Source organism: Sporothrix brasiliensis (assembly GCF_000820605.1).
Source record: "Sporothrix brasiliensis 5110 chromosome Unknown Cont17, whole genome shotgun sequence".
Lineage (NCBI taxonomy): Eukaryota > Fungi > Ascomycota > Sordariomycetes > Ophiostomatales > Ophiostomataceae > Sporothrix > Sporothrix brasiliensis.
The window spans coordinates 1,076,611-1,097,579 of record NW_024467136.1 but is presented as its reverse complement, the minus strand read 5'-3'; the positions used below and the strand labels follow the sequence as shown (position 1 = coordinate 1,097,579).

Here is a 20,969-nt window from a genome sequence, read left to right as displayed (position 1 = left end):
ACACGGGACATTGACTTTAGTTGCAACTTCCCCACGAAAATGACCCGCCGAGTCCTGTGTCAAATCGACCGCCGTGACTATCCGTCTTACATGCGCCACGGGTTCACAACGAGCCCCAGTGCTTGTCGTCAACATTACTTCAAGGTCACAAACATTGACCCACCTGCCTTTTGCTAGTGAGACTCGAGCAGTTCGCAGCATCCGACTTTGACGGGGCGATCTCCGATGCCACAAACTGCGTTTGCGAGGAAATGTCCGAGCTTCGTTGACTCCATGGCATCGGCATCGGTGGTAAAAATAACCGACCTGCCCAGAAGTGAAACCAACCTCCCCGGAAATGGACTCGATAAATTGACTTGTTCAACGGCTGGAGCATGTCAAGCAGCTTTGACCACCGAATGTTAGTCACGTGAGCACGCGACTCGACGATCGGTTAGCAACGGTCAACGACACAATCAGTCTTTGAACGATCTCGCCTGTTGGAAGGCCAGTCAAAACCTATTGAACTCGCCGGTCCTTGTTTTCTTGTGACGCTTACTATATTGATACAAAGCGTAACAACGGGGGAAAAGTACCTCAATAAAGCTGTCACCAACAGAACATAGTCTGATTCGTGGATTACCTAATCATTAAAACCAGCCTTCATTTTACAACCGTCTTTTTTGGTGGGTATCTAGTCCCAATGGGTCTGCACGTTTTCCCCTCCCCACCGGCACAAGCTTCCAAAGCTGGATAGCTCCATTGCCAGCTCCTTTTCCCGCCCGTTTCGTCTGCATTTTCGGCGGCAACGACTTTCCATCTGCCTCCCCGCTTAATTGATTGTGATTCCAACTCACTGAAAACCTCTTAAAATACAAGAGCAGTACATCGCAAAAGCGGAATCGCAATGTCGGCAGGCCCGACAGACACAACAGCCGTCTCAGCACCAGGCAAGGTGCTGCTGGCTGGCGGCTACCTCGTGCTGGACCGCGCATACACGGGCCTCGTCTTTGGCCTGAGTGCACGCATCAACGTTATTGCACAGGCCATCAAGACGAGCCCTGGTGTACAGCTGAACGAGATTGTTGTCGACAGCCCCCAGTTCCGCGAAGCACAGTGGACATATGGCTACCATTTGGCGGACCAGGACGGCGGCATCCAGGTCACGCAGCTCCGGACGTAAGCTGAGCGCGGGACACATCAAGAACGAAGGTTTTGGTTTTGACTGCAGAACGCACGCTAATTCAACAGTGGCACGGCACTACACGCGAACCCGTTCGTCGAGACGACGCTGTCGTACGGCCTCACCTACGTCTGTCGCCTCGCCAGCCTGGGCCCGGCGCACACGATCAACTCATGCCGACTCACCATTCTTGCCGACAACGACTACTACTCGCAGCCCAACGAGACCGCCAACGCCAACGCCTCCTCCACTTCCACTGCCACAACCAACCGCTTCGCCCGCTTCCCAACGACGCTCGCGGGCGCCAACAAGACCGGCCTGGGCTCGTCCGCCGCGCTCGTCACGTCGCTGACCGCTGCGATTTTGAGCCATTACTTGCCCGTCAACCTCTTTGATTTGTCGACCGACGCCGGACGTGAGACGCTCCACAATCTCGCCCAGGCCGCCCACTGCGCTGCCCAGGGCAAGGTCGGCTCTGGCTTTGATGTGGCGGCCGCCGTCTACGGCTCGTGCACGTACCGCCGCTTCTCGCCGTCGGTGCTCGCGGGTATCCCCGAGCCTGGCAAGCCGGGTTTTAGTGGCGCCCTACAGACCGTCATTGCTAGTAAGAAGGGTGCCAGTGCTGGTGCCAGTGGCAATGGCAGTGGACCCGTTACCGGATGGGACACCGAAATTGCCAAGGGCAGCGTTGCTCTCCCCGCTGGCATGGCCCTGCGCATGTGCGATGTCGACTGCGGCTCGCAGACGGTGAGCATGGTCAAGAAGGTGCTGGCATGGCGCAGCAGCGCTCCAGAAGCGTCCAAGACGCTGTGGGATACGCTGCAAACACGCAATGACGCACTGGCAACGGCGCTGCGCGACGGCAAGACGGATGACGATACGATCCCGGCACTCTTGCGGTCGATCCGCGAGCTGGTCCGGTCCATGGGCACAGAGAGTGGCGTGCCCATTGAGCCGGAGAGCCAGACGGCGCTGCTGGACGCAGTGAGTGAGGTGGACGGCGTCTATGGTGGTGTGGTACCCGGCGCGGGCGGCTTCGATGCCGTCTCGCTACTGGTGCGGGACGACAAGGAGACCGAGAGTCGTCTAGAGGCATTCCTGGAGAAGTGGAGCAAGGAGTCGGGCGGCCGCGTGCGCCTTCTGGGCGTCAAGGGCGCCATGGAGGGCGTGCGGAGGGAAGACAAGAGCATCTACGAGGGGTGGCTGCAGCCGTTGTGAGAGGCCGAGGTGGCTTGTGAAGGTGAGAGTATCAATTACGGGCTACCCCTTAGGGGTATATTTTCTTTTGAAAAGAAAAGAAAATGCCATTAATTACACAAATATTAAGAAAAGTCGGGGAAGAACACCTGAACTCATTTTATATAACTAGAAGCTACGAAGCTGAATGAGTGTGAAATATATGTCGCCTTACAAAGTCGATAGAGTCGCGTGAGAGTTGGGCGTCCACGGTAATTAATTCTGTTCCTCTTCTGGTGATTTGTCTTGCATATCGGGCTTATGCATGTGGAGGAACGAAGACGTCGTCACATAATCCATTCTGTGTCTCTCGACGTCGTAATACAGCCTTGCGGCGAGGCGAGTTGCAGTCTGGCTGTTTGGTGTGAGTCTTTCATAAAGTGGAACCGAGGCTTAGCACCCTAACGCCCCCAAAACTCACTATGAATCATAGTTGTAATTACTGCACTGGAAGCATTTTACAGGACCGTTTCTCTGTGGACTGGACCTTGGCTCGGCGGGACGATTAGTGCCTAAAAAGCTGCTTATCAACCGGAGACCGCCACCCAAAGTGATTTTTTAATCGATAACGATCGCGGGGCAAATTTTTTTATAAAGCAAACTTCCATACTCATCTGGTGGACCTCCAACCGATTTTATCACCAGATCAGCATCGCAAAACACAACACACCTACTAGCATAGACAGCGGTGCCTTTGGCGAACGAGAAGCCTTTTCGTTTTCACCCACAAACTACATACAAGCGACTTTACCGCCAGAACCGAGACAAAGCCGTCACCATGTCGACCATGGATCTGGACGACGCTGTCCAGGTCGGCAACGCCCCCAAGACAGTTGCCACGTACGTTCTTACGCCCGGGGGAGGGAAGAGAGACACGTCTGGTCCTAGCCCAATGCTAACCTGCTCCAGTATTCTTTGCTACAACTGTGGTACCCCAATCGACGGCACCACTGCGGCCGGCGCCATCTGCCACGAGTGCATCAAGCTCACCGTCGATATTTCCAAGAACATTCCCCGCGAGGCCAACATCCAGTTCTGCCGCGACTGCAACCGCTGGATGATCCCCCCCAACCAATGGGTGTCCGCCGAGCCCGAGTCGCGTGAGATGCTGGCCATGTGCCTCAAGCGCCTGCGCGGCATCAACAAGGTCCGGGTTGTCGACGCCCGCTTCATCTGGACCGAGCCCAACTCGCGGCGCGTGCGCGTCGAGATCACCGTGCAGGACGCCATTGCCGACGGCGTGCTGCTCAACCAGAGCTTTGAGGTCATGTACGTTGTCAGCACGCATCAGTGCCCCGACTGCGCCAAGTCCTACACCCACAACGTCTGGCGCGCCACCGTCCAGGTCCGGCAAAAGGTCACACACAAGCGGACGTTCCTTTTCCTGGAGCAGCTGATGCTCAAGCACGGCGCGCACCGCGAGGCGCTCAACATCTCCGAGGCCAAGGAGGGCTTGGACTTCTTCTTTGCCCACCGCAACCAAGCCGTCAAGTTTGTCGACTTTTTAAAGTCGGTCGTGCCCATTCACATGACGTACTCGCCCGAGCTGATTTCCGAAGACATACACTCTGGCACGCGCTCGATGAAGTTTGCCTACTCCATTGAGATCGTGCCCATCTGCAAGGACGATCTGGTCGCCCTGCCGCTCAACATGGCCAAGAAGATTGGCGGCATCAGCCCGATTGCCCTGTGCTACCGCATCGGCACTGCTGTCAACCTGCTCGACCCCGCTACCCTGCAGACGGCCGAGATCTCGGCCCCCGTCTACTGGCGCGAAAAGTTTCCCATTGCGCCGCTTGCCGACGTCAAGGAACTAGTCGAGTTTGTCGTGCTGGATATTGAGCCTACGGGGCCCCGCAAGGGCCGCTGGCTGCCGGCGGAGGCCACTGTGGCACGCGCGTCCGACATGGGCAGCAACGACACCACCTACTTTACGCGCACGCACCTGGGCGGCCTGCTGAAGCCCGGCGACTCCGCCATGGGCTACCTGCTGCAGGGCAGCAACTTCAACAACCCGCAGTTTGACGAGATTGAAAAGTCGCACGCGTACAGCGCGACCGTGCCCGAGGTGGTGCTCGTCAAGAAGCACTACCCGAACCGCCGCAAGAACAAGCACCGCAACTGGAAGCTCAAGCGCATGGCCAAGCAGGAGAGCGAGCTGCTGCCCAAGAAAGCCGACCAATCACGCATGGAGAACGAGTACGAGATGTTCTTGCAGGACGTCGAGGAGGACGAGGAGCTGCGTGCCGCGCTGGCCCTGTACAAGAACCCCAGCCAGAAGGCCGCCCTGGCCGCCGAGCGGAGGAAACAGATGGAGGCGTCCGGCACCATGGATGTCGAGGAGGGCCAGGAGGAGGACGGGGGGGAAGAGGACGAGGACGAGGACGAGGACGAGGACGACGATGGTCCGCGGGTCAACCTGGACGAGTTGCTGGACGATCTCGACGATCTGGACATCAACGACGAAGGAGGGGAGGAGTAGGTCGCGAACTGACTGCTCGACCTCTTAAGACTTCACGTTCATTTATTGCCGGTCCTTTTTGTGTCTTTCTGCTTTCCTCGTTACCCCTGCATCATGGCATCTGGTTTTCTTTACGATTTACCTCTGGCGTTGGGAAAGTGCATCTTACTGTAGTTTCATGATGGTATCATTCAATTGGATAATGTTTAAAGTGAACATTGCAGTTATGAGAACGTGGAGTATTTGTTTGTGCCTCAGTATGTATAAGCCTTTTTGAAAAATCAACACAAGCAAGAACCAATGTATGTAAATGTCTACAAACCCAAGCTGAATATAAACCAAGAAAATGCCATGAAAAGTGCTTCAATAGTCCGTTGTGCTGTCTGTCCATGCATACTTAAAAAATCTTGCTCAGCACTCTTTGGACGTGCTCCGACTGCTCGCCTTCGTCGGCTCTTGCCACCATCTTCTTCTGTTTGATCGACCGCACGCCCTTTTGTGAAGCTGCAGGCGCCGCCGTGGATGGTGCTGCTGCCGGTGCTTCTGCGGCGTCGTCTGTTGCTGCCGCCGCCTTGGTGGCCTTGGCCTTGGCCGCCGCCTTCGCCTCCATGCCGTCCAGCATCTTCGCGCGCTCCACGTTCTCCAAGAACGCCTTGTTCTCCCGCGCCGTCTGCTCCAGCTCCGCACGCATGCGGCCTGCGCGCTCCGCGTTCTCCGTTGCAATCTGCTCAGTCAAGTGGTGCCATTTGAAGCCACGCAGGTAGACGAGCGTCCACAGGTCGTCGCGGTAGTAGGTGCCCTTCTTGCCGCCAATCGTCTGCGCATTCAGCAGGTCCACGGCGCGTTGGGCATCGGCCTTGTCGACAAACTCGACCCAGCCGTCGACGTAGGAGCGCTTCTTGTTGCCGCCGCCGCGGACACGACGGGTGTGTGACAGAGGGTCTTCGGGGGACAGGAAGATGCGGTTGATGGTCCCGTAGGGGCTGAGAAGCGAGCGCAGCTTGGCGGGCTTCATGAATGGCGGGATGCGGGAGAGGTAGACAACACCGGAGCGACGGACGGCCTTTTCGGACGCCACCAGGTTCTTCTTGGTGAGGGGTTTGTTGACACCGGGCAGCTCGATGCGGGCGGCGTCACCGTCCTTGGCGGACGAATTTTTTGAAAGTTTGGACGTCTTTTTATCTTTCCGCGGTACGTCGTCGGCCTCGTCGGCCTTCTCTCCGGCCGCTTCGTCTTCGTCTTCGTCGCTGTCGTCTCGTTTGGCCCGTTTTGTGTCCTTGCGCTGCTTCTTTAACCGAGCAGACGCCTCGTCTCCTGCGTCCTTTTTGCCGCCAGCATCATCCTCCTCGTTTCTGAATTGAAACCGATCGTCAATGTCAATATCGGCATCATCGTCGCTGCTCTCGTCGTCGTCATCGTCATCGTCGTCTTCCAGTCTCCTCCGCTTGGTGCCACGGCCGCCTTTCTGCACCTCGTCAGCCTCGGACTCGTAGTGGCCGTCGTCCTCCTCCTCGCTGTCGCCAGCGTCTAGAAATGTATTTCTCTTTTCTGAAACCATCGTTCTTGTGGTGTGTGCTTGGGGCGTCTTGGCAAGATGTGATTGCGTTTGCGCCGGTTGCTGTTGTTCACTGTCTCGAGACGTCTTTTTGCTCTCTGCTGGTATCCTAGTAAAAAAAGTTGAAATTCTGCCGGTCTTCAATGAGCGCCACCTGAAAAATGCGCTACACCGCCCAACGCTTCGGCACCTGGAGGACCCACTCTCACCTCGTGTCTTATCATCTCGAATAGGAAGCTAAGAGAGTGGGCATAGCGCCTGCTTCGGAGCTCGTTAGGCGGGGCAAAGGTCTCGGCCAGGCCCATATGCTGCTGAAGCCCGTGGGGGCGAGATCGATGTCGATGCTGTCCGTCTTTAGTTTCTGACTTTGGCTTCTTTCTTTCTATGCTGCTTCTTTTTGTGAACTCCCTGTCAAACACACGGTTTTTACACATTTTAGTCACTGACACTGCCCGACTACCGTCATCATGTCCGTCGAGGTCATCACCACTATCTCGCCAACGACCAATGAGCCCGTCGTCACGCGCAATGGTATCTCACAGGCCGACCTCGCGCTGCTCCCGGAGACGGCCACCAAGGCGTTCCAGACATGGCGTACGACCAAGCTGAGCGACCGCCAGATCATTGTGCGCAAGGCGCTGGACGCGCTCGCCAGCCGCACCGACGAGCTGGCCCGCGAACTCACCGAGCAGATGGGCCGGCCGATTGCTTATACGGGAAAAGAGATCTCGACGGCCATCAAGCGCGCCGAGTTTCTGTTGAAGGCGAGCGACGAAGCCCTCAAGGACTCGCCGGGTGAGGCAGAGAAGGGCTTTGAGCGGTTCATTCGCAAAGTACCCGTGGGGCCTGTTTTGATCATCTTTGCTTGGAATGTGAGTTTGGCTTCTTTTGGCCTCTCCCCCGAAGCTCCCATGCTGTTCTTGACCCTTTTTTCTGTTTTTTCTCGTGCCCACGCCATGCGCAAAGCGGATTGAGCATGTTTCAATGGCCGACACCTACGTGTTTGGCCCACTTGTTTTTTGCACGATTCTACACGTCCCCCTTCCAACGCGTCTCTCGCTTTCTTTCGGCGCTCTTGGCTGACGAACTATACGCCGTGTCGCTGTAGTACCCATACCTCATTCTCGTGAACACGCTTATCCCGGCGCTGCTGGCGGGTGACACAGTTATCCTCAAGCCGTCGCCCCAGACGCCCACGGTCGTCGAGCAAGTCGCCAAGGCCTTTGAAGAGGCGGGCCTGCCGGCAGGCGTCCTGCAGTACTTCCACAGTGGCTCGCCTTCTGTGATCGAGTCCATTGTGCGCAACCCGCTCGTGGCGCACGTGTGCTTCACGGGCTCGGTGGCGGGCGGCCTGGCCGTGCAGCGTGCGGCTGCTGACCGTGTTGTCAACGTCGGCCTCGAGCTGGGGGGCAAGGACCCGGCGTACGTGCGCGCGGATGTCGACGTGGCGTGGGCGGCCGAGCAGATTGTCGACGGCTCCGTGTTCAACTCGGGCCAGAGCTGCTGCGCGCTCGAGCGCGTGTACGTGCACGAGAGCATCCACGACGCCTTTGTCGAGGCCGTGCAGGGCGTGCTGCGGGGCTACGTTCTGGGCGACCCGCTGGACCCCAAGACGCACGTCGGCGCGGTGGTGTCGAAGCGGTCCAAGGCAGCCATTGAGGAGCAGATCAAGGATGCGCTCAGCAAGGGCGCCAAGGATGCGACGCCGACAGACAACGAGTCCTTCAAGCATGCGCCGGCAGCGGGCAACTTTGTGCCGCCGACGCTGCTCACGGGCGTGACGCACGACATGCTCGTGATGAAGGAGGAGACGTTTGGCCCGCTGATCCCCGTGATGTCGGTCAAGGACGACACCGAGGCGCTGCGACTGATGAACGACAGCGAGTTTGGCCTGACAGCGAGCGTGTGGACCAAGGACCGTGCAGCGGCCGCGGCGCTGGTCGACGAGATCGAGGCGGGCACGGTGTTTGTGAACCGGTGCGACTACCCGAGCCCGGACCTGGCGTGGACAGGGTGGAAGAACTCGGGTCGCGGCTACACACTGAGCCGGTTTGGGTTCGACCAGTTTGTGAAGCTGAAGAGCTACCACTTGGCGGATGGCCCGGCATAGACAAGGGCGGGCGTGACCTGCCGGACGCAGTGCAGGGTAGAGATAGTACGATAGTAAAGCGAAATACATGAACTGCACGAGCAAACATGAAGCACGAACGCGAAAAAATGGGCGCGAGCGCAAATATAAGCTAATACGTGTATGGAAACATTCCGTGGTGATATGAGTAAAAAAGAGAAAAGAACGGCATGGATAGGAGGGTGTGAAGTGGTATGATGGAGACCAGTAGATAGCTCTGGAATCTGGCCCGAGATTTTCAATGTTTCAGGCTTCGCATCTCGGCGTCGTGGCACGGTGTTAGGGGACCCTTGGGCTATTTGTTTTATTGGAACTTTCGTCGATGTATCATTCCGAGGACGTGAAGAATGTAATATACATGGGGTGTGCAGGCGACAGCGCGATTCACGAGACTGGCAAGGGAGAATTCGGGTGGACCAAGATGAGTTGGCGGGTGAGCGTCCTGGGCATTGTCTCAGAGGCCCGGTACTTTTATCGGAGGCAAGACAAAGGGTTCAAGAAATAAAATCGATGCTGACTATGATCTCAAGCGCGGTGGCCTGGAATCAAGTATGATGAACAACGAAATTAAGCAATAGCTAAGGCATCATGAAGCTGTGTAAAGGCTGTGTACATACCGTGGCGAGAGAGAAATAGGGCAAATAAGATACAATAGGGATCCGGGGCATGAAACGCGCTGACCGCGCCTCGGTCCTTGGATTGGTGGCGATGCGTGGGATTGCTCGCGTGTCCAGCGGGTGCCGAGGACGTTGAGTGCGACGAGGACCATGGGATGTGAGAAAGTTGGACAAGACTGAAGCCAAATGCTGGTTCTGGTGACTCCCTGTTGGATGTCAACCTCGAGAGGTCTCTCGTGCCTGACGATCTTTCCCCTTTTCTGTCGAAGTCGCGATACACGTCGTGGCAAAGGAATGCGCTTTGATGAGGGGAATATGAGGGCAAAGGGACGGAGAAATGGATGCAAGGGAGGGTCAGTAGACATGCACTCGTTCACGGCGTGCTGTTGCTTGTTGTACTATTTATTCCTCTTCTCGCCGTCCCTTGATACAGAGGAATGTGCTTGAGGCTGAAATGAGTGCCATTTTTATTTAGTGGCCGGCTGCACTAAAACGGTCCTTCTGTCCCTGGGCTTGTGCCTGTTCCTGCCAAGGAGGTCGGAGAAGAGCGGAGGAAAGCGCCACCAATGCAAGAGTTCGTTCCTGCCGTTGCCTTTTATGAACGCAAACATAGCTGACCTTCACGTAAGTACGGAGTCCTACTGAATACGCCATACTCCGTATGTTGTACACATACTTGAAATCAGTCTTGGTTTTATCGTTCTGCCTCCCTCCCTGTTCCCCGTCCCATGCCTCGACTTGCCACTCACCATGTCGATGTCTCTTCCTTCGCCTCCTGCTTCGTTCCTCACTGACCCTGCATGGTTGGCTGCCACAGCCTTGTCCCAGAACTGCCTCTCGAGATATCGACCCTTCTTGGCCCATTCCACCGGCAGAGATAACGACGAACCAGTACACCTTGATAGGCAGGGGGGATGTGCCTTGATGCGTGTTCTTTTGGCTTGCATTTTACTCTATTCCAGTCGTCCGGTCTACCTTACCACGTATCTTTCTCGATGCCCATCCGTGAGCCTGCTCCTCGTGCACCATCCAGCCACTTTATAACGACTCTGAGGCCAAATTGGCCACTGGAGTCAACAAACGCCCCAGGCGACGATCTCAGTGGGCATCGAAATGTCCAACGGCCAGCATTCCTTTGCAAATGCCCCCGGGAACTGCTCAGGAACTGTTCACATCTCACGCTCTATTGATAGTTTCAGACTCTCCTTTAAGTTCGCCGTCGCGGTGACTCCGCTCTTCGCGTGCGTTCGCGTTGCGTTCGAGGTCAAACTGCAAGTCGAGGTATGGGTTCGACACCAAGAAGGAATTCGACAGGGCAGGGATCCAGTGAAGCACGAACTCGTCGAACAAAAAAAACCCATTTCCCCGTGTTTGTCGCCGAAATGAGTGTTTTGCGACCTTTTGGTGATGTTTTGCTATCAAGGCCATTTTTCAAAAGACAGCCGCGTTTTTGCATTGTCAGTTGTTGCTAGTCTTGTTGACGTGTTTGGCTAGATGGCCCATGGCCTGGCCATATTTACACGGGACTCCTTGGTGCGTTTGCGTCCCCTTCATGCCTTTTCGTGCCTGCTTCCTCCCTTTCAATTTCAACTGCCACAGCTGTGGTGCTTCCTAGTTCCTCTTTGGCCGTCGTTTGTCCCCCTACTCCTCTTGTTTCGCCCTTGACGAATATCTGGAGCTGGGCAGCAGATTGGTCGGGTGGAGACCCCCAAGTGGCCGCAAGTCCCACGTTGCTTGCCTGTTTCTGCCCGTTCTTCAGTCTTCACCAGTGAGGCTCCCTGTCTTAGACTCCCTTCGGGCCTTTGCTCAACACAGCTAGCCGTTTGCGAATGCATATCCCTTTTTGGGGGCCAAACAACATGCTCGAATTCCAGTGGCACAAGACAAGGCGAATGACCAATGGAGAAGGCTAGAGAAGCAGACGAAAGCACACATTTCGAAAATATCCAAGTTCATTTGCAAGGCAAAAGGAAAGAAGACCACGAAGAATGCTTGATGTCTCGAGGGCGCGGTTGACTGTGAATAAAAGGGACGACAGAGTAGCATCCATTTTGTCAAACCAACTTCTCTGCCATTCTGTTGTCAGTCTGTCTACACTTTGGCCGTCAACCTGCGTCTTGTGTGTTCTGCCACATCGCTCCATTGCAAACCATCAACCGCGTCTCTTTTCTCTGCATTTTTCTCTGCATTGCCTCGTTGTCTTAGTTCTTCCAGTCCCTCTGTTCAATACTTTCTTTCAGCGTTTCTTTTTCATTGCTCCTTTCTTTTACCGCACTTTTCACAGCATGACACGTCGTTGAAACGTCTTCCACCAAAAAACTCGGTCTTCTTTGTCAAGGCCATCCACTCCTTTATCAAACGCAACCAAACAAAAGAAGCCAAAATCGGCGACGACACGTACATTCGAAAACGACACCGCATTTCTTTCATAAGTAGCCTTTCAGTTCACTCAAAAGAGTGTTAGATTCGGCTACTCCCACCGTTTCCTACCTGTCCTCCTGAAAAGTCCCATGATTAATCATTTTCATGTTGTAACTGCACAGCATCTAACCCAGTCACTCGTTTTGCCTCGACATTAATAAATGCATCTTCGTCGGGCTTGATGTGTTCCTGATCTCGGCCTTCTTTTTTTGCGCTTCAAAAGCCCAGTCGCTCGTTTTATTTGATTTCCAACGATACACCTTACAGTCATTGTCCATCGTTACTGCATCAGACCAAGACCATCGCATCATACATTACAGCATCGCTCCATCGCCATTTGCTTCATTTCCCGTTACAAAAAGAACCAACGAAAAAAAAAGAAAAAAAAATTCTCGGCAGTGAAAATGACAAACGCCCAAATCTACCATGCCTTCAAGAGCTACGTCTCGCGCTTGCATGACGTTCTCAGCCTGCGTCGGAACAAGAAGACCAAGCCTCGCCTGGTGATTGTGAGTAGCAATCCGCATTGCAACCCTCACATGCTCTCTCACTGCTGAGACTGTGACATCGGCTGACACCCATTCTCTTGTTTTAGTCCGCTCCGTTTGATTTCAAGAAGGAGGACAGCATGTGCAACCTGCCAGGCGTTTCTGGCGAAGAGTGAGTCGCCTTTTACATCCACAATGTAAGACTGTCCTGCCCATTCTTGCGAGCCTTGTCTCACTAACACCACCCTCTCTCCCTAGGCTGTACATGCTACGTGAAAAGGCGGCAGCCAGCATTGTTGGCTCAGCCTTTACGAACCCATACGACACCTACTCTGACTCGGCCACCCTAGCCCCGTCGTCGGTTCACGACCTCCACCTGGACCCCGGCAGCCTCAATCACAGCACCAGCAGCTTTGACAAGGCCTCGTTGCACCACCGGCACCACCGTGTCCTGGCCAAGTCCATGACGGCGCCCCTGAACATGTCGTCCGGTGCCACGATGGCGGCCCCGCGGATGCCGACGTCGATCCGCTCGGCGACCTCTTCGCCTACTTCGCCTACCCACCACCAGCACCAGCATACCTGCTGCCGTCGCTGCAAGAGTGCCGCAACCAAGGATGCATTCGGCCATCAGCGGGTGGGCGGCGGCGTGTCTTTCTATCCGCCGATTGTTCTGGCGTCAACGGAGCCGTATGCCCCCACGGGGCTGTCGTTTCCGTCCACATCGTCCTCGGCATCGTCCATCTCCTCACGGGAGTAGCTCAACTACCCAGCCCTGGACCTGGCTCTCGACAAACTTCGCTTGGCATCTTGATAGAGGAGATGCCGAGTAGAGACTTGCCATATTGATATTCCTTTTGTTATTATTTCCTTTGTTATTTTTTCCCCCATTTCTTTTTGATACGGTATGATACCAAAAGTCTTGAGCGATGTGATGGTTGTTCTTTATCTTGACTTTTACCACCCTGAAAGAGACGGGCTACGGATACGGGCATGAATATTTGATTTATGAATGTCCCTTTCTTGGTCGTCTCTTTTGTCCTATTGCTGTCCTTGTTGCTGTCACTATTTTTTTCTTCTGATTTTACACCGTCTCACGATGGATTAATGAACACCTAGATATCTAGACAAATTATTTTGCTTCCCCTTTATCAGCGTTTCCAGATGGCTCATGACAGAGCCCAACACCATAATCTTTGACTATATCTGACAGCAAGAATCACCTAATAATATTTTTCGGTATCAATATTTCAAAGTATCATGATCTGGACGTGACTTTCCGGCCTTTGCCTCGGGTTTAAGGTTCATCTAGGTTTTAATCAGTTGACGATAATTTCCTCTTTCGGTGTGCGGAGAAGTCCCAAGCACCCCGGCCGCGCTGCAAGGGTCTCTAACGACAAACCTCCCATGCAATGACCCACCGAGAAGATTGATCTGCATCGGGCAGGACATCGAAAGGGGAGGTGCACAGCAGGGACAATCCAATCGCCTTGTCATCCGATCCGACATACCTTGCTGTTCGTGGGGAACCCCCGATTTCCTCGTGGGGATGGAGTATGGGGAATGAAAAACGCCTATGCTTCGTACTCGGCTTCCCTTTTTCGTCTGCACCTTTTTATTTTCGTTCCTTTCAGTCGCGTACTGTTTAGGTCAGGTCATCATGACCCGCTCGATAGTCCGAGTTGTGCTGCCCTGTGATGACGCCCTTCAGCTTAGACCCCGGTAAACGAGTTCTAATGTAGATGTGCAGCAGGAGAGGTCTTGGATGAAGCGACTGCTCTGTTCGTAAGCGAGCACGACTGTCGATTGCCGTGTATAAGGTTGGCGATGCAGTTGCAAGCCCGCATAGTTTATTTGTCTTACAGTCTTCTGCCTTTTATTTTTCTCGTAAAGTGTTATTTTATTTCTTTTGCACCCTCTTCATATCCATAATTGGCTTCATCTGAGCCCAGTAAGCCTTACGAGGCCAATTATCTCGTTCTGATTACTTATCCCCTTTGACCGACTCCGACAACTACGAAAGATGACCAACAGCGAACGCAATTTTGAACTCGGCAACGTCAAAGCGGGCGAGGCGAACGATGTCACTGCCGTCCACACGAACGACGCAGCTGACGATGTTGACCTCAAAGTGCAGCCCTTGGCCACGATACTCCGGCCCGACAGCATCGCCAACATGTCCGACGAGGAACTGCGCCACATCAGCGTCAAGATGACCCGCAAGATGGACGTGGTCATCATGCCAATCATGGGTATCCTGTACATTCTCAACTATGTCGACCGTTCTGCCCTCGCCGCCGCCAAGGTCTATGGCATCATGGACAACCTCGGCATGACCACAGAGCAGTTTACCACGGCCATTTCCACCCTGTTTGTTGGCTACCTGCCCTTCCAGATCCCGTCCAACCTCATCATGACGCGCATCACGCGGCCCGGTCTGTACATTTGCAGCGCTGCCGCAGTCTGGGGCGCTGTCAGCGCCAGCACCGCGGCTGCCAAGTCGTACACGGGCCTGCTGGCCATCCGCGTGTTCCTGGGCGTGACGGAGGCCGTGTTCTTCCCAGGGGTGCTTTATTTTTTAAGTGCCTGGTACGACCGCTCGCAGCTGGGCAAGCGCCTGGCCGCACTCTTCATGTTCCAGATGCTGGGCAGCGCCTTTGGTGGCTTTGTGGCGGCTGCGTGCCTGACGCTCGATGGCCGGCACGGCATTGCTGGCTGGCGGTGGCTGTTTATTGTTGAGGGCACTGTGACCGCGGGCTGTGGCATCCTCTTTGCGCTGATCATGCCCGAGTTCCCACACAATGCGAAGCGTCTGTTGACGCCCGTGGAACGCGACTATGCTGTGTGGCGTCTCGAGATGGAGGCTGGCGCTGGTGAGGCACACGAGGAGACGACGGTGTGGCAAGGCTTTAAGCTGGCGATGATGGACCCCAAGATCTGGGCGCTCGTGTGGTGCGGCGGTATGGGTCAAGCTATGGGCACGATTGTCAACTTCTTCCCGTAAGTGCGCTCTGTCTGCAGTATATTGATTCTACGCTCTCGATTACTGTACGCTAACCGAGCAGGACCATCGTCTCGACTCTCGGCTACAGCAGCATGGTCACGCTTCTCCTCACAGCGCCGCCCTACGTTCTCGCCGCCATCGTCTTTTATGTTATGTCGTATATCAGCGACCGCAAGAACGTCATGTACATCATCATCGTCAGCTGCCTCGGCGTCGCCGTCGCCGCGTACATCGTTGCTCTGTCGACACTGAATATTGGCGCCCGCTACTTTGCCATGATGCTCATGCCCTCGGTCTGCTCCGGCCCCCAGATTATGCTCTACAAGACCTTGCACCTGCACATGGCCCGTCCGTTCCCCAAGCGCGCTGCCGGTGTTGCCATGATCAACGCCATCGGCGGCCTGTCCAACATCTGGGGCAGCTACCTGTACTACGATAGCCCGCATTTCTATGCCGCGTTCGGCACGCTGCTGGCATGCACGGTCGCCTTTTATATCACAATTACGCTCTACCTGATGCATGTGCGTCGCATGAACCGTCTTTTTGGTGGCTCACCGGCGGACCAGCGCAAGGCCAAGAAGAGCGGCGTCACGCAGCAGCAGGTCGACATGGGTTGGCGGTATGTGGGATACTAGAGAAGATGATCTGAGGCACAAATTTGAAAGTTGGAAACTGTGCGAGATTGGAAAAAGCCAGAAGTAAAACAGGTCCGTTCTAAGATACAGAATCGAATCTACCCAGTTCGGTCAGTCCTGGATGATAGAAGAGGCCATGAATTCAAACAATTAGATTGTGTCGTACAATTTTGGCTTTATTCGTATCGACATCGAAACCAATCACTGATATCGTCACATGAAAGATCTCCCGCTGTGCACAAAATTCTCGGGCGCGGTATACAAACTTGCAATGTCATCGTCGTTGAAAACTGCCATGTTGCCGCTCTGCCTCGACTCGTGCACTATTCCCACTTCATTAGCGGGCATGTAGGCTGCTGGTCTGGTCCGTAGCGGGTCTCAGTGCACGCTGACATGTGCCTCACTTCTTGCGAAATGGAGCCAGTGAGGGCGCTAAAGCGGCCACGTTTTAGCGGCTTTCAGGGGAAGCCTAAGTTGTCCAATGGAGACCTGAAATTTCTGTAGAGGGTCCCAACTGGACCGTGTAACCGCTGTATCTCTGGCAGAGGTTGAAGAAAGGACGGAAGTGTTGCTTGTGGGGAAGGAGTGACCCCAGGCAAACGGTGGAGAAAGTTGGAGGATGGTTGCTCTTTCCTGCCATTGGCTTTATTTGTTGTTTTCTTCTTTTCTTGCGTGCCTACCCTATTCGTGCCATTCTGCTCATTTGTGAGATACCCCTTTTTTTCCCTTCTTCTTCCTCACTGTCATTTCGTTTCCCGACCGGTTCTACTTTTGAGGGATTACCAGGACGCGAGATACATCTTCACCCGCCTTTTGTGGTCCCGCTCCCCGGTCGCCCCATCGTGCCGACAGGAAGCAGGGCCCTTAACAATACCTGAGTGATCTTGTCCAGGCCCGGGATCGTTTAGTTTCAGCCTCTGAAACGGTGAAGCCAGAGCCCGACTCACCACCTACTCATGAACCAGTACCAGCCACCGCGCCCCAGTGGCGGTAGTAACGGCGGCAGCGGCGCCTGGCTCTCGCCGGCAACTCCATCGGCGCGCTCAGCTCGCTCAAGAGAAGGCTGCCTGACGTGCAAGTGAGTTGATCCTGACACGGTGCTCCCGATTGGAGGTGTAATGTGCCTTGATATTTCTCGCAAGAGTTCCACTATGGCCCTTGCCGGAGCTAGCAAACTGACATGTATTGCCCGTCAGGCGACGAAAGGTTAAGTGCGATGAGCAGCGGCCACGCTGCTCGCATTGTGAGCGGCTCAACATGGAGTGCAAGTGGCGGCCGATTGTGGGTTCATCAAACAATAGTCATGGTCACAGTCTGTCATCACACCATATAGGCAATGGCACCAGCAACGGCCAAGGCCATAATACCGCCAACGGCATGCAGCAGCAGTTGCAGCTGCCGGACCGGCCCGTGTCGGCCTTTCTATCGACCCTTGAGCGGCCACCATTCGACGACGCTGCCGGCAATGCATCCGGCAGCGTGTTCCCAGCAGAAAACGGGCCCCGCTCTGGCCATGACCGTAGCTTCTCGACATCGGTGACTGCGTCGACGTCGTCCTCTTCGTCGCACCTACTAAGCACAGCAGGCGGACCGAGCACGAATGGCATGCTCGTCCAACAACAGCAGCATGAGCAACAGCAACAAGATGAACAACCAACATCACAGCCACCACCTACTCATGCTGTCAACCAAGTCTTCGATTTTGCAAGCTTTATGTGGGATTCCGATGACGTTTGGCAGGATGTGCGCCACCAGATGGGTGTGGGTGGGCTCATCGCCGACATGGGTGGAGTGCCGGGGCTTACAGGGGCCACACTGAACCAAACCAATGGCACGGGCAGTACGACGACCGACGGAAACGGCAACCTTATACAACACCAACAGAGGGCCACCGACATTCACGGGAATACGCCCACACAACGTAGGCTTTCCCTGTCGCCACAGACGGTCGAAGCACCAGTCGCCGAAAACTACCGCCTAATGGACTACTTTATACACGCCGTTACGCCGCCTATTCTGGCCGAGGTCGAGACGCAGAAGAAGTGGCTGGTGATGCGCCACGTGCTTGTCGGCAGAGCCAACGTGTCATCCATGGTGCGTTGGGCCATTTTGGCATTTTCCAACTTTATGCTGGTGCAGCGGGAGGGCGCATGGATGGCCAGTCGACAGAACCACTACGAAAACGCGCTGGCAGAGGTACTGGCCGCAATGGAAATGGCGGCCACGGCGGCCGTACTCCTGGATGGTGGCCAACGGCAAGACGACACGAATAGACATGGTAACGATGAGAACGTGCCTGGAACGTCAGGGACAACAGAATCTACGACTATATCAGCCGCGACAAACCATGGTAACACGACCGACAAGGGTGCATCCACAAACGGCCATGCCGGCGTCAACGTTGGCTACGCAGCGGCGGGAGTCGCTGCGCCAAACGACGCAAATGGCCTTAATCAAAACAAGAACGGGAACAGCAAACTTCATGGTCGGTTCCTGACAGGTAGTGTACAGGCGCGTGCGCCAGCCGCACAACCTGTGCTTTCCTTGGCAAGGTCGAGCGCCCACCGAGAAAACCTCCTGGCGACTCTCTTCTTCCTCAGCTACGTCGACATACTCGAGGGCCGTATCGATGCCGCACATGCCAACCTCAAACGTGCACACGATATTCTCAAGAGCAGTGAGAAGGGAGGCAAGTTCAGCGCAGTCGAGCGGCAGTTCCTGCTGTGGCTTCGACTACTCGACGGCCGTGCGGTATCGGCTGGCGGTGAAGGCCTCTTTTTGTCGACAGACGACGAGGGGCTGCTTGCAGAGACGCCACCAGCGGGTGCACTTGAGGCGGAACTCGGTCAGATGGACAGTGACGCTTGTGGAGCTGCCAATGGTGGACCCGTCCGCACCATGGGCAGCACCGACGGGAAGATCGCCACGCCGACCGGCATTGAACCGCCGCAGGACGATATAGAAGACGTGCTGTTCCAGATCCTGTACCAGCCGGGCATCCACTTTTTCCAAAAGGTGCAAAGCTTCATGGGTCGGATCTCGCGCATTGACCCATGGCATCGGTCTCGCGGTACAGTGGAGGACGAAATCGATGTCATGAACATTGGGGCGGCCATTGCCAAGGACTTGCGGACGCTTTATGACAACCGACCGATGTTAATGGACTATGCAGTGGCGGGCAAGCTGACGGCTGCACACGTGTCGGCCCATCTGGCGTTTGCCGTGACGCGGTCTTTCCGTACGTACCTCTGCAACTACTACGCGAGCAAAGTACACCTGCACCGCGTGGCCTACAAGACGCTGCCCCTAACCCAAGAGGCGACGGAAGCGCTGGCGCAGATCCGGCGCCTGGCGCGTTTGTTGGTGGAGGCACTTGATGCCGAGGACGCGCTTCCCGCCAATATGCTGTGGCCGCTGCTCATGCTGGGTTCCGAAGAGCCTGACCCGGTGGAACGGGTGTGGATCCACACGCAGATTATGCGGATGCAGACGGTGGCCGGCAACTCGAAAATCACGGCGCAGGTGCTGGCAGAGCTGCAGGCCCGGCAGGATGCGGCGCAAGCACGAGTAGACATCCGGTCGGTCATGCACGCCATCTTCAATTCATGTTTTGCCATTGTGTGATCTATGTGAAGAAAGAAAGGAAGCACAAAATTTGGGTTTTACAATAAAGCAAACAACAAAGCAAGGCGCTTATTTGAACAAATGCTTGTTCACGGGCGTCAATGGCGGCTGGCCCGTCAGGACGTTGCGCACGTTTTCCATAGATAGACGCTCAAAGCCAATGTTTGTTTCGAGCGCACCACCCGCCGTGTGGCACGTCAGCGTTGCCTGTCGTGAGGCCACCAGACGCGGGTCGACAAGGGGCTCGTCCTCAAACACGTCCAACCCGACGGCGGCCAACTGGCCCGACGCCAGTGCGTCGACCACGGCGCCCGCATCCACGAGACCGCCGCGCGCAATGTTGACGAGCCGCGCGCCCTTCTTCATCTGTTCAATCCGTGTCGCGTCAATCAGCTTGCCGCCGCTGCCCGGCGCCGCCACCACGACGCAGTCGGCCGATCCCAGCATGGACTCGAGCGTCGGGTGGCGCTTGGCGCCGCCGGCGGCGGCTTCTTGCTCGGCCGTCTTGGGGAACGGGTCATAGTACTCGATGTGCATGCCCAAGGCGTGGGCGGCCTTGGTGGCGATGCGCTGGCCAATGTTGCCGAGGCCGACAATGCCGAGGACGTGGCCCTGCGGGTTGCGCGCTGTGTGTGGCACATTGTGGTGAGCGTCCAGGAACGTGGCGGTGTCGCCCGCGCGCGCGGCCATGTTGGACCACTGCATGTTGCGGAAGACGGAGATGATGTGGTACAGAGCCATGTCGGCGACGGCCTCGGACGACGCAGAGGCGCCGTTGCAGTACAAAATGCCGGCCGCGGCCAGCAGATCCACGTCGGCCCAGTCGTAGCCGGCGCCCGCCGACGCAAACACCTTGAGCGAGCCGGGTAGCAGTGGGATCAGCTCCTTGTCCCAGCGGCCCATCTCGCCGCCCGTGGACCAGAAGGGCCGCATAATGGCCTGGAAATCACCCCATTTGCGCGAGCGAAGGGCTTCGAGGAATACCGGGCGCTGGCGGTCTGCGAGGGGCGGGTTGACGATGGTGAACTGCTGGGCTAGGCTTTCGTAAAGCTCGATGTTGTGGTGGACGGGGTCACCCAGGTGGAGGATGATGGGCTTGGACATAGTGGAGGCAGGACTGTGAAGATGGCAGGGGTGGACGAGGACCAGGACAGAGGAGACCGAGGAGGGCTCTCAGATAGGAGAGACGATATGTTCGTACAGACAAAGGACAAGACGCGCAATGGAAGGGCACACGAATTGGGTAGACACATGCAGTTAAGGGTTATGCTTTGCGGCGTCAAGGAAGCTCTTGGTCGCACAGTAGAAAGTTCACAGAAAAGGCAGACAACGATAATAGCAGACTAGCCGGTCGCAAAGGTCATTGGCGTTGCCTGTGCGGAGACAGTGGGGGAAGGAAGGACAGATGGGTCTGGACATGAAGTTCTCGAGTGATTCAAGCGATTCTATCTGCTAAGCTGGGTCAGTTACGAGCAAACACGGGGTGTCGAAGACAACGTGGTAATATGCGGTGGTCGGCATCCGACGTACGTCGGATACACTAGTCTAAAACAGGAAATTATGGCGTATCATTGCGGTACGCCAAGCGTGTAAGTTTGGGTCCACTTTATCTGCCGACCTCAATCCGACCTTGCACCT

The 20,969-nt window shown here is 55.7% G+C and overlaps 8 protein-coding genes across 8 annotated transcripts; 6 read left to right on the top strand and 2 right to left on the bottom strand.

Annotated features, from left to right (window-relative positions):
- Window positions 1-886: 886 nt before the first annotated feature.
- SPBR_02759 (phosphomevalonate kinase) lies at window positions 887-2,380 on the top strand (the record flags this gene model as incomplete). Its single annotated transcript, XM_040761062.1, has 2 exons — window positions 887-1,158; window positions 1,231-2,380. 2 exons carry the CDS (start codon window positions 887-889, stop codon window positions 2,378-2,380), a joined length of 1,422 nt encoding a protein of 473 aa, XP_040620317.1.
- Window positions 2,381-3,176: 796 nt separating this feature from the next.
- SPBR_02658 (nonsense-mediated mRNA decay protein 3) lies at window positions 3,177-4,880 on the top strand (the record flags this gene model as incomplete). The annotated part of the gene is made up of 2 exons (XM_040760961.1): window positions 3,177-3,238; window positions 3,308-4,880. The coding sequence occupies 2 exons, from the start codon at window positions 3,177-3,179 to the stop codon at window positions 4,878-4,880; spliced, it is 1,635 nt and encodes a 544-aa protein (XP_040620316.1).
- A 376-nt stretch (window positions 4,881-5,256) lies between these two features.
- Window positions 5,257-6,417, bottom strand: SPBR_02938 (ESF2/ABP1 family protein; the record flags this gene model as incomplete). The annotated part of the gene is made up of 1 exon (XM_040761241.1): window positions 5,257-6,417. The coding sequence occupies one exon, from the start codon at window positions 6,415-6,417 to the stop codon at window positions 5,257-5,259; it is 1,161 nt and encodes a 386-aa protein (XP_040620315.1).
- A 464-nt stretch (window positions 6,418-6,881) lies between these two features.
- On the top strand, window positions 6,882-8,524 carry SPBR_02686 (uncharacterized protein; the record flags this gene model as incomplete). Its single annotated transcript, XM_040760989.1, has 2 exons — window positions 6,882-7,286; window positions 7,523-8,524. The coding sequence occupies 2 exons, from the start codon at window positions 6,882-6,884 to the stop codon at window positions 8,522-8,524; spliced, it is 1,407 nt and encodes a 468-aa protein (XP_040620314.1).
- Window positions 8,525-11,984: 3,460 nt separating this feature from the next.
- SPBR_03142 (uncharacterized protein) lies at window positions 11,985-12,828 on the top strand (the record flags this gene model as incomplete). The annotated part of the gene is made up of 3 exons (XM_040761445.1): window positions 11,985-12,089; window positions 12,176-12,240; window positions 12,327-12,828. 3 exons carry the CDS (start codon window positions 11,985-11,987, stop codon window positions 12,826-12,828), a joined length of 672 nt encoding a protein of 223 aa, XP_040620313.1.
- A 1,263-nt stretch (window positions 12,829-14,091) lies between these two features.
- SPBR_02697 (pantothenate transporter) lies at window positions 14,092-15,707 on the top strand (the record flags this gene model as incomplete). The annotated part of the gene is made up of 2 exons (XM_040761000.1): window positions 14,092-15,068; window positions 15,134-15,707. The coding sequence occupies 2 exons, from the start codon at window positions 14,092-14,094 to the stop codon at window positions 15,705-15,707; spliced, it is 1,551 nt and encodes a 516-aa protein (XP_040620312.1).
- A 956-nt stretch (window positions 15,708-16,663) lies between these two features.
- Window positions 16,664-19,331, top strand: SPBR_02344 (uncharacterized protein; the record flags this gene model as incomplete). Its single annotated transcript, XM_040760647.1, has 2 exons — window positions 16,664-16,785; window positions 17,021-19,331. 2 exons carry the CDS (start codon window positions 16,664-16,666, stop codon window positions 19,329-19,331), a joined length of 2,433 nt encoding a protein of 810 aa, XP_040620311.1.
- Window positions 19,332-19,400: 69 nt separating this feature from the next.
- Window positions 19,401-20,435, bottom strand: SPBR_09129 (D-mandelate dehydrogenase; the record flags this gene model as incomplete). The annotated part of the gene is made up of 1 exon (XM_040767255.1): window positions 19,401-20,435. The coding sequence occupies one exon, from the start codon at window positions 20,433-20,435 to the stop codon at window positions 19,401-19,403; it is 1,035 nt and encodes a 344-aa protein (XP_040620310.1).
- Between the last annotated feature and the right edge of the window lie 534 nt (window positions 20,436-20,969).